A 13,022-nucleotide genomic window follows, 5' to 3' on the forward strand; every position below is an offset into this window, starting at 1 on the left:
GAGTGGAAATTAAATCCACAAGTTTTCAGCATGATAATGCAAAAATGGGGGTGCCCAGACATAGATCTCTTTGCCTCCCCACTGAACTGCCAACTACAAAAATTCTGCACAAAGACTTATCACACACAAGCATGGAAAGTGGATGCTCTTTCGTTCAGCTGGAAAAGCCTACACGTTTATGCCTTCCCACCTCTGCCTCTCCTTTCAAAGGTACTCCAAAAAGCCAGACAAGAAAAACCACAGATGATTCTGATTGCTGCAGACTGGCCACGCCAGCATTGGTACCCAGTCTTAAAGAACTTAGCTCAAGGCCCACCTTGGATTTTGCCTCAAATTCCACACCTTCTGACTCAACAAAACAATCAGATCCTGCACAGTCAGCTCAAAACCTTATCCCTGGCTGCATGGCAGATTCATTAGCCAAACTGGCAACACCTCTCTCTAAAGCTGTTATGGATGTCATTTTGGAGGCCAGGAGGCCTAGCACCAGGAAATCTTATTCAGAAAAGTGGAAGAAGTTCTGTGCCTGGAACCATGATCAAAGCCTTGACCCTCTTATCCCTAACATTCCTCAGATACTACAATACTTAACTGAGATGCTGGACAAAGGACTATCCTTCTCATCCATTAAGATCCACGCTTTTGCCATATCGGCTCATTACAACACAGATCCTCCTATTTTCTCACATCCGTTGCTAAAGCAGTACCTCAGAGGGGCTAAAAACATAAGACCGCCTCGGAGAGCACCAACACCTACTTGAGACCTCAATTTTGTCTTGGAAAAGCTCACGTTACCTCCTTTTGAGCCAGCCAATTCAGCAGAATTAAAATATATATCATGGAAAACTGCCCTGCTACTGGCAATAACCTCAGCACGAAGGGTCACAGAACTACAGGCACTGATGGCATTGGAGCCTTTCATCATTTTCCACCAAGACAGGGTTTCCTTAAGAACAAACCCTTCATTTATGCCTAAGGTGGTATCCAGTGTGGCTCTTAACCAAACTATTCACTTGCCAATATTTTATCCAAATCCCCAGAATAAAGGGGAGAGAATTCTACATTCCTTGGACATACACATGCAATTACGCTTCTACTTGGACAAACAAAAGCTTTCAGGAAAACTGAGCAACTGTTTGTATCCTATGCTACAAGATCACAGGGAAAGGCTATTTCAAAGCAGACCATTTCAAAGTGGATAGGACACTGTATCCGGTTCTGCTACACACAGCATGGGAAACCTGTACCATCCAACGTTAAACCACATTCCACCAGGGCAACTGCAACTTCTACTGCCTACCTTAGAGGAGTACCTACCAAAGACATTTTGGAAGCTGCAACTTGGAGTTCAGTGCACACCTTTACCAAGCATTATCACTTGCCACTTTACTCTAGATCCAGAGCTGGCTTTGCCACTGCAGTGCTGCAGGGCCTCATAGCCACACCAAATCCTCTATAGAACCAGCCGCCCTGACTCAGCTTTGGGATTCTACCCAAGTGTAATGACTGCAGCAGTGAAACACGATGAACATAGTACAGTTTTGTACCTACCATAAATGTAGATGTTCGAGTGTCTTCACTGCTGCAGTCCTGGTTACCCACCCACCATCCCCTCTTTTGTAGCTGGGTCTTATCTATAACTTTCTACACTATACTTCCTATGTGGTGTATTTGCTGGTTACTGAAGGTTTTGTTTTTACCTTATGTATGATGTTCATCGTGCATACAGCTGCAGTCATAACAGATGGGTTTTCCTGCCGTCAGGCGGGTCCTCGGTCGGCCGAATTCCAAAGTCTAGGTCCGGCGTCGGATGTCGTCACCTCTTCCCTGACATCAGTGCGAGAGGGGGTATAAAAGAACCAGCCGACGCCATTTTCTCCAGTCTTACTTGCCGTGCGGTGCCCGAAGCAGAAGCAGTTCGCAAGTGCCAGTCGGCCAGCTCCTGAAATTACGAATATTTTTCGTCCGAAGTCTTCTTGAAAGCTAAGTACCCCGTTGGGGAAACTTTTCTTGCCTCAGACCGATGTCAGACAAAGTTAATAATTGCATTTCATGTGGGAAGCAAATACCACATAAGGAGTTTCATTCCCTCTGCATACCTTGCTTAGGCCCAGACCACGACGTCTCGGCCTGTCGCTTCTGTGCTACATTCAACAAACGCACTATTAAGCGTCGGGCGGAGTTCGCCCAACACTATTTTGGCAAAAAATTTAATTACATTATGTCGTCAGATCCTCCGACTCCAGTTTTGACTAAAAAACGCAAAGATAAGGACCGACTTACGAGGTTCGCGACTTCTACAGACACCACGCCAAAGCCTACTACAGGTGGTCCGGTTCTCAGTGAGGCACCTACGCAGCCCCTGACTACTGACGACACTTCATTGGCGGCGTCTTCTGTGCTCGAGGTCGCAGGCTCTTCGGCCCATACCCCGACTACAGATACCGAAGCCACTCTTGGCGGTGAAACTCAGAGTTTAGACAGACCTGCCACCTCTCAAGGTGTCTACAGGCCTTCCTCTTCTTTTTCCATCAAGGCTTTCACTAAGTCTAAAGCAGCCATGCATACTAAAAGATAGGCTCCACAGGGCCCTTCTCAAAGCCCCATGCCTAAAAAACAGATGCTCAAAATGGCTGAGGATTTGATTACTCTTATCAGGGGTTCCCAACCCCCCCCGGACAAAAGGCCCAGAGTGGAGGAAGAATCCCCCTCCTCGGACCAGGCCTTCATTATTTCAGAACATTCTGAAGACCAGGAACATTCTTACTCCCCTTTTGAAGATTCTGATGCAGAGGAGTCCATTCCCTCTGTCTCCCCCCCTGAGGATTATTCTTTTGGGGAAACCTTACATACCTTGAGGGAACACTTCCACTGGGAAGGCCAAGAGTACTCTGACTCCAAGAAAAGGCTTAGGGATTTCCTTTTGCTCCCTCAGCACAGGCCTCTGGCTATACCTCCTCCTGTCTTAGACATTCTAGATGATGTGTATTCGGAGGCCTGCCTTAACCCAGATTCTTTACCTCCAGCTCCAGTCAAGCCCGGCAGGTATTACCGGGTTCCTGACTCACACCAATTCCTATACAAAAGCCATGCGGCTGACCCAGAAACTATTTCACAGGGTCCCAAGGGAATTAAGGTCTCCACTGCTAAAAACCCATTACCTTCAGAGAGAGATTCCAGAGCTTTAGAAAGGTGGGGGAAAAAGGTATACACCTCGGCCACCTTAACCATGAGAGCATTAAACTGTCAGTTCCATATGTTAAAGTACCAACAGTTTCTGTTATCACAGTTGAGAAGCAAAATGTCACAACCTGAACAGCCAGACTTGAAGGAGTTGCAGGATTTGATACATAGTGCAGAACAAGTGGGTAAACATACCTTGCAATATGGTTTTGATGCTTTAGAGACCTCATGTAGAGCTGCTGTTACAGGATTAGTCATACGTAGACATGCCTGGCTCAAAGAGCAAACCTTACCAGATCATGTCAAAGCTAAATTACTAGATGCCCCTCTGCAAAAAGATGTATTGTTCGGTGTTAAAGCTGAGGAGGTATTAAAGAAAATGGAGGAAAAGGCAAAATCAATGCAAACAGTGAAAGATTTCCTACAGGTGCAACCTCCACGTTTCAGTAGAAATTGGCCTTCCAAAAATTGGTCCTTTCCAGCAACAGACAGACCCCAAAGAGGTAGATACAGGCGCCCGAGGGGCAGAGGACAATCTCAAGGATCGTTTAGAGGCAGACAATGGCAAGCACCTACACAAAGAGGTGGTGAGGATAGTTCACAACCATTCAGAAAGCAGAACCAATGACTTTCCCCTTTGCATGCCAAGCAAGGCTGAAATGGCAGCACCTTTAGGCAGAAAACTGGCATTATTTTCGAAAAATTGGCATATTGTCACAAAAGAAAAATGGATCCTGGACATTATAGACAGAGGCTACAGATTCCACTTTCACACCCTTCCAAAAATGAGAGGCATGCCAAACCTGCCACACAATCAAAGGGCAGAGGCTCAAAAACAAATTTCAGATCTCAGGGGACATGAAAGCTATTCAAGAGGTACCTGCACAAGAACAGGGTCAAGGTTTTTATTCCAGACTATTCCTGGTACCAAGGAAGGGAAAAGATTGGAGACCTATTTTGGACCTATCCATCCTGAACACATTTTTACTTGTACCAAAATTCAAGATGCTCACATTACAGCAGCTTCTTCCCATGCTGGGCAAGGAGTCTTGGCTGGTAACGTTGGACCTCAAGGAGGCATACCTGCATGTCCCAATCAGACAAGATTGCAGAAGATACCTCAGATTTCTTGCAGGTTCAACCCATTATCAATTCTCTGCATTGCCCTTTGGCTTATCTACTGCGCCCAGAGTGTTCACGAAATGCCTGGCATCAGTAATTGCCTACTGCAGACTTCAAGGGATACAAATATACCCATATCTGGACGACTGCCTGATCCAAGCGGACAGCAAGCACATACTTCAGAAACATCTGGCGTTTGTAATAATGTTGTTGAATTCTCTGGGATACACAGTCAACAAAAAGAAATCAAGGCTAATACCCTCTCAAACAATATTTTTCCTGGGTGCCAGCTTGGATACAAACACCCAGATGGCCTACCTCACGCCAGAGAAACAAGGGAAATTAACTCAATACTTCAGAAAACTGGCAACTTTCACCAGGCTGACTGCAAGGAAAATCCTGCAGGCTCTGGGATTCATGGCATCTTGCATCCTACTAATCCCATGTGCAAAGCTGCATATGAGAAAACTTCAATGGTACCTAAAAAACCTATGGTCTCAACACAGCCACAGTTTGGAAACAATAATACCACTGATTCCATGTCTTCAAAGGGAATTTCTGTGGTGGGCTCAAGCATGCCAAAGAAACACAGGCCTCCCATTCTGCAAGCCTCAAGCAAATCAAGTCATCACAACAGACGCCTCGGACTACGCCTGGGGGGCGCACATGTCAGATCGGTGCATTCAGGGCAAATGGTCCCAAAAAGAAAAGCACCTACACATCAATCAAAAGGAAATGGTAGTAATAAATGCTATTATAGCTTTCAAAGACCTACTGCATCCAGGTCAGCTATTGATAAGGACAGACAACACCACAGTAATGTGGTACATAAACAAACAGGGAGGAACCCATTCATTCCCCCTATGCAGGCTAGCCATGTCTCTTTGGAACATGGCTCTGGAATTACAAGTTGAACTTCAAGCACAGTACTTGCCAGGCAAGGAAAACACGCTGGCAGACAACCTAAGCAGAAATATGACAGATCCACACGAATGGAAGTTGCATCCTCAAGTGTTTACAAAGATAATTCAAGCATGGGGAAGGCCAGACATAGATCTCTTTGCCTCCCACAGAAATCACCAGTTGGCAAAATTCTGCTCAAGGACCTTTCACCCACAGGCCTGTAAAGTGGACGCACTCTCTTTCAGTTGGACAACAATGACAGTTTATGCCTTTCCACCTCTTCCTCTGCTGCCCAAAGTTCTATTAAAAACCAGAGCAGACAGACCAAAGATGATTCTCATTGCTCCAGACTGGCCAAGATAACACTGATACCCACTCCTGAGAAGCCTGACACATTCCCCACCATGGATCCTGCCTCTAATGCCACTTCTACTGACTCGGCACAACTTCAAAACCCTTCACAGTCAATCTAGCCTCATGGAAAATTCCTTAAATTCACAACAGACCGTACTCTCCAAGGAGGTGCAGGATGTCATTTTGGAGGCCAGAAGGCCCTCTACTAGAAAAGCCTACTCCGCAAAATGGAAACGGTTTTGTGCCTGGAATGAGAAAAAGGGTCAGAACCCTGAAATACTGAATTTACCTCAAATATTACAGTACCTAGCTGAGATGCTAAGCAGTGGACTTTCATTCTCCTCCATCAAAATCCATGCCTCAGCCATTTCTGCAGAATACAACACTGATCCTCCTTTATTCTCTCACCCCCTCTTAAGACAGTTCCTCAGAGGGGCTAAGAATATAAAACCCCCAAGGAAACAACCAATACCTGCTTGGGACCTCAATTTCATTCTAGAAAAACTAACCTTGCCTCCTTTTGAGCCAGCTGCTTCAACAGAACTGCAATATTTGTCCTGGAAAACAGCCCTCCTTTTGGCTATCACCTCAGCTCGCAGGGTTTCGGAATTACAAGCCCTCATGGCTGTGCAGCCTTTCATCATTTTCCATCAGGACAGAGTTTCCTTATGAACCAATCCGTCCTTTATGCCAAAGGTAGTATCCAGGGTAGCCTTGAATCAGGCTATCCACTTGCCTACCTTTTACCCTAATCCTCAAAATAAAGGGGAGAGACTATTACATTCATTGGACATTCACAGACAGCTGTGTTATTATTTGGACAGAACAAAGCCTTTCAGAAAATCAGAGCAACTCTTTGTGTCCTATGCTACAGGAGCTCAAGGGAAGCCTATTTCCAAACAGACAATTTCAAAATGGATAGCCCACTGCATACGTTTTTGTTACTCTTTTCATGGTAAAACTGTACCTACAGGCATCAGATCTCACTCCACAAGGGCCACAGCTACCTCTGCTGCTTTCCTCAGGGGGGTACCTACCAAAGATATTTTGGAAGCAGCCACTTGGAGTTCTGTACATACCTTCTCTAAGCACTATCACCTACCATTATACTCCAAATCTAGAGCAGGCTTTGCCACTGCAGTCTTGCTGGGCATCCTGGCTCCTCCTAGTTCCACCTAGTGCCTACCACCCCTTTTTTTAGCTTTGGGATTCTACCCATCTGTTATGCCTGCAGCTGTATGCACGATGAACATAGTACAGTTGTGTACCTACCATAAATGTAGATGTTCGAGTGCTAATACAGCTGCAGTCCAGGTTTCCCTCCCTCCTTCCCCTCTTGGAACAGGCCTAATGGCTAACACCTACTCATACAACCTGATTGGGGTATTCTTTTATGGTGTATTTGCTTGCAACTACTGTTTTTTGATTATATTGCATTGCATTATTACATAAATGTATGTATTGCCTTCCTTCTGGGGGCACCTGACATCTGGGGCAAGAAAAACTGAAGAAATTGGCGTTGGCTGGTTCTTTTATACCCCTGTTGCACTGACGTCAGGGAAGAGGCGACAACATCCGACGCCGGACCTAGACTTTGGAATTCGGCCGACCGAGGACCCACCTGATGGCAGGAAAACCCATCTGTTATGACTGCAGCTGTATTAGCACTCGAACATTTACATTTATGGTAGGTACAAAAACTATACTTTTTGTAAGCATTACGTATTGCCTATCTTTTTGGGGGCACCTGACATCTGGGGCAAGAAAAACTGAAGAAAATGGCGTCGGCTGCATCTTATATACCCCTGGCGCACAGACGTCAGGGAAGAAGCGACAGCAACTGACGCCGGACCAAGACTTTGGAACTCTGGCCGACTGCGGGACTGCCTGACGGCAGGATAACCCAAGTGTAATGACTGCAGCAGTGAAAGACACTCGAACATCTACATTCATGGTAGGTACAAAACTGTACTTTTATTGTATCCGCGGTGGTGGTGCTGCGGTAGCGTTGTCGCCTCACAGTAAGACGCTGTCCGGTTCAATTCTCAGCTAGAGCGTCTTCTGCGTGGAGACATGCATGAATGGACGTACCTTCGTTGAAGGTTGTGCGTCAGGGCTGGTAACTCGGCACGTAAAAATCAACTACCAGTCATTAGCGGACCAGAGTTCCGCTGTGGCAACCCCTAACCAGGAAAAGCCAAAAGACACAACAACAACAAAACTGTACTTTTATTCTAATGAGCTTTGGCTGCCTTCCTTCCTCCGGGATGGATGAGCTAGTCACTCCCATTCTCCCCCACCTGTCCCACTGATTGATTACTAGTTGTCTGGGGAGTATTAAGGGCATAATCTCTCTGCCATGGGGCCACTCCTGATGACAGGCATTTTTGTCATACTTTGATGTACATCACTCACAGAAATGTTTTATTTATGAAGTTAATATTAAGTTGGCCTGATAGATGTTGAAAAACTAGCATGATTTTATTTTTCTGCTTCGGCTGCTTGTATGAGTTTCTTCCTACAGTGCTGTCTGTGACTGTACCCTATGAAAGTTTATTGCCATTCCTCTGTCTGTTCCTGCCCTTCACTGAGAGTGTCTGCACTTTGAAATGATTTCTAGAGAGTGGAGAGAGGAATGATTCCGTTGCTTTTTGCTCCACCTTTGAAACAGACTTAACGACTGTTCCTTGAGCACACTACAGCCACTTTCTAATTTACAAAAAAAAAAAAAAAAAAAGAGTCTTGGCTGTAGGAACCGTTTTTACTCACTTTGTCACTCACAGGTAACAAGCTTACTACCTTTCATGACTGAACTGCCCACTCGATTGTGGCAGAAATCTAGCATTAAGAGAGCTGGTTTATTGTACAAGAGCAGCCTGGAATTAATCTTAGTAAGTCTGCATTTCCAGGCATTTGGAGAAAACTGCTGTCCCCTAGTGGCAAAGGAAGAAGAGAGGACTACAAATTCTTGAACTATCAGACATTATACAGAATACAGCAGGGAAATGCTACTCAAAGGAGGAAAAACTGGATTATGCTGTATTTGTATGTGGCAGTGTAAGGTCCCTTTTGCAGGAAGAGAAGACAATTTATGCTTAACATGTAATTATCTCTTTCAGTCTTGTTATCTACAGTCTTGTGTAGTATTAAACGTAATCATGCAAGACCCATCTTTACTAACAAAAGACAGGATTATTTGCTCCCCTTTTCTGTTTGTTCTAATTCTGTGTTTTGCTTTTTCTTAATAATTACATTTTTCTTTTTTTATGTACATAGTATTACTAAGCATGTAAAATGGGCAAAAGTGCCATAAATTGCATTAGCATCCCGCCAACAGTCATAATTATAATTGTGTGTGTGTGTGTGTGTGTGCGCGCGCACATATATGTTTATATGTGTGTTTATATATATATATATATATATATATATATATATATATATATGCGTGGGTGTCGTATATAAATTGTGTATGTGTATACATATATATATATATATATATATATATATATATATATAAATAAATATATATATATATATAAATAAATAGATGTAGAGATATATGTGTATGTATGTGTGTGTGTGTGTGTGTGTGTGTATATATATATATATATATATATATATATATATATATATATATATATACACACACACACGTATTTGTATAGCTTAGAGATATAATGTGTGTGGATGTGCATGCGTACACATATACATGTATGTGGTGATTGTATGTATATATCTACATATATGTATACATGTATATATGTGTGTGTGTGTGTGTGTATATATATATATATATATATATATATATATATATATATATATATATATATATATATATATACATATGTGTGTGTACATATATGTACATACACATACACACATGCATATATGTACGTATTTATAAGTTATATATAGTATGTGTGTGTATTTTTATATATAGCAACAGCTCCAAGATCCACAGCTAGTAAATCCAAGTGCAGCAAACTTTTCAATAAACAGGAAATGCTCTGAACTATAGAAAGCACAATTTAGTAAAACAAAGCTTTCAAGAATAGCAAATCCCTTCTTCAGTGTATAAAAAGCACAATAGAAATCACAATTTAATAAAACAAAGTTTTCAGGAATAGCAAATCAGTGTATAAAAAGCAGTGAATTGCTTTTTATACACTGAAGAAGGGATTTGCTATTCCTGAAAGCTTTGTTTTTATTAAATTGTGTTTTCTGTTGTTGAGTGTGTTTCCTGTTAATTTATAAATATATATATATATATATATATATATATATATATATATATACACACACACACACACACACACACACACACACACACACACACACACACACACACACACACACCCATCCTTCAAAACGCAGCCACTAGTCTTGTGTAGGCAAAGAGTTTCATACTGTTGCGATGTTACATACTTTATTCATTTTTCCCACCCAGTCTAATGTAGGACCAGCATAAACATTATACAGCCAGCATTAAATAGTTTTGCTGCTTTTTCTGCTTTTGACTCATTGAGCATCTTGGAATGTTCACCTTGTTATACACTTTCTAGGTATACATACAAGAAAATACACCACACAGCACTATTTTATCTTTACTGATGTGATGCATTGATACTTTGTGGTTTAGAATTAGTTATGATAAAACAACACTTTAACAAAATTGTTGTACTCCAGAGTATTTATTTTATAGTTCACATGGCTGTGTATTTTTTGTAACACTTTTTTTCTGTCTCCAGCGTAAGAGAGATGGATGCCATTCAAAGGCTTTTCAGCAATGGCCAAGAAATGGCTGCTAGGACTGAAGATGCTCTTCACAAGGCAGATTATCTCCTGCAGGTAAGTACTTTGCATGTTCTTGACATATGTTAAAATAACCCACTGCATTCTGTACTATTCATTTTGACTGCGCGCATGTGTGGGTGTGTGTGTTTTCAGCATTCAGCACAGTATGTCAGAATGTTGACGGTTACCACAATGTTTTTCTTTTTTAAGAAAAATAAATGGTCTTTAGAGGATAATCTGAAATGGTTCTAAGTGCTTAGTTTTTATGACTAATTCTTTGAATTCATTTGCAAACCCAGTGTTTATCATGATATTCACTATTGGAGTCATTCCTACTTTACATATTCTGCCTGCAGGTAGCTTTACCAGCTGGTCTGATTTCCATCTGATCTGTATCTTCCCCAAAGGTTTGTGCCAGTTCCTTGATTTGGCTGACTTTGCTGACACCTTCTTCAGATTTTTCACACATTTTGCTACCATGAATACTTGTATTTTCAGTCTGCCAGTCAGAATTTTCTTGTGTCTTGCAGTTATTTTTGTATAAATAGCTCTTGTCTGATATTTGAATTTAGAATCTACTGTTTAAAGTTGGTAATTGAATTGTTTGTGGGAAACAGATTACATGTAAAGACTTTATGATGTCGATGCATGTCTGTATTGTTCCATCTTCACCCTGAGGACAACTAGAAAGACAGTTAAACATCTGTGGGAATTCTTAATGAAAAAGGGGCACATGCCAGGTTCCAGGTTGTTATGGTGTCCATCTAGGCTTCTGGGAGACTACCCCCAAAGAAAAAAGACTGGTAAAAAGCTTGAGAAAAATGTTTGGAGACCAAGGACCTCTTGCTGAATTACTTGGGTCTTTAAAGGTCCAGTAATGCCAGACATATTCATAACCCTTGTCTTTGGAGTCTGTTCTCACTGAGGTTTCTAGCATGACCACTTGCAGGCCACACGTCAAATTTTTGCATATCCAACTAGACCAAAATGTCAGCTGCACCTTGTGAAGCTGAGGAGGCTTTGGTGTTGGAGGCAGCATTCATGTTACTGTAAGGGAGAGTGGTTAACACTTGGCTTGTGTTTCTGAGGATGTTTCTGTGGACCGAAGGTCTTCGTCATCTGCCCACCACCAGTAGCTTTCAGAAGGGTTCTTTCTGAAGCCATGAAGCATAAAGCAGCAAAGACAAATTGGTGCCAGTAAGCTTGTGTCAGATCAGGCCATACCTCTTATTTCTTCCACTTCCAAGGTTTATTTCTAGTAATTTTCTCAGCTGGTTATGGATTTCACGTCTTTCCTAAAGTCCATACAGCCAGTCCTGGAAACAGCAATGGTGTTTATGTCCCCTTATAAAGAGAGAAGTGTAGCACTTAGTGCGTAGGCTTCTGATATCCTTGATTCTGATGAGTAATGCTTTATATTTCTGAACAAAAAAGGTTAAGTGCCCTCCTAGCATTTTTGAAAGGGGAATAAAAAGGAAGACTGGTGAGAGGTGGTATGGTGGGCTTTGGGGAGAGAAGGGAGTCCAGGTTGACTCATGGCTGTTCTTGGATGGGAGTCACAGCCCTCGTGGCCTCCAAGCTTCTCCTTAGCTCTTGTCATTCTTTTCTGAATTTGCCCTTTTTCCTCTTTGCCTGTCTTATTGTTGTGTTACTTAGGAGATAAAGGCACAGATTTAGTTAAGTAGAGCTTAATTTTGATGACTGGGTTTGAAAAAGCTGCTTCACAAACTAAATTTTTTTACCTTCTTTGTCCAGTCTTAAGAAAATACCTTCAGCAGCGGGGCCAAAGAGCAGATCCTTGTCCAGTGGTACATTTAAGAACTCCGTCTTTACATGTTCTGGTATGGGCTAAGTCTTCAACTACTCCACGTCACAGACCATGTAAACACTGCCGTATATGTTTTGTCTACATTTTTGGGAATGCTTGGCCACTTGTGCATGTTTAAACATGGACCTATAGAAAAACGTCTTTCCTGAGGACAGAGTTATCTTTCTGACTCTATACCTACAGAATACTCTATATCAGGAGGTGTATTAGCCAGGGAGTTAGTGGTAGGTTGCATGGCTTGCCGCAGTCTGATGCTGCTGTCCCACTTGTACAGTAAAAGGCTACAGTGGTACCTTAGAAACAGATTGGGTCAACACTCACAACCACAGGAAGCAGAGAGTCATCTCTCTTACAGCAGGAATGAGATCTCATGGTAGATAGAATAGATACCACTCAGTATGAGCCCACTGTTTATTTATCTGTCTGTATCTTTCTATCTATCTATCCGGTTATGCTTTGTTGAACAGACCAGTCCCACTAGGCTAATGACCTCCATTAAGGGGAGACCTAAGCTGGTATTTATACTATTCGGAGAACTTCCCCTACTCTTTTCAGTAGATACTGTGGGGTCTTTTACATCCACCTGAGCTATCACAAAGTCAAGCAGATGGAATTTCAGTTTAATTTCATTATCCAAAGGAAGAATGACCCTCACAACAGTGTCCTCATATGTAGCCTGAGGGACCCATGTGGTTACAATTCAGGTTCAAGGTACTTGAGAGTAAAATATGAGGAAAAGGCATTTAAATATAAAATGAATGATGGCTGTCATTTTGACTTTAAAAACTTTCAGACAGATTTGAAAAAAGGGGTTCTCCAGTTCTGACAGCACAACTGT

At 42.3% G+C, this 13,022-nt stretch overlaps 1 protein-coding gene across 3 annotated transcripts in view; it reads left to right on the forward strand.

Annotated features, from left to right (window-relative positions):
- Positions 1-13,022, forward strand: part of LOC122796716 (desmoplakin) — a 1,113,853-nt gene that overhangs the window by 155,988 nt on the left and 944,843 nt on the right. For all 3 annotated transcript variants that reach the window (XM_044065413.1, XM_044065414.1, XM_044065415.1), the window contains exon 2: positions 10,311-10,410. In XM_044065413.1, the coding sequence (XP_043921348.1) occupies positions 10,311-10,410 (100 nt within the window). The remainder of the gene's footprint in view (positions 1-10,310; positions 10,411-13,022) is intronic.

This window comes from Protopterus annectens, chromosome 3.part0 (assembly GCF_019279795.1).
Source record: "Protopterus annectens isolate FY-2018-M chromosome 3.part0, PAN1.0, whole genome shotgun sequence".
NCBI classification, from domain to species: domain Eukaryota; kingdom Metazoa; phylum Chordata; order Ceratodontiformes; family Protopteridae; genus Protopterus; species Protopterus annectens.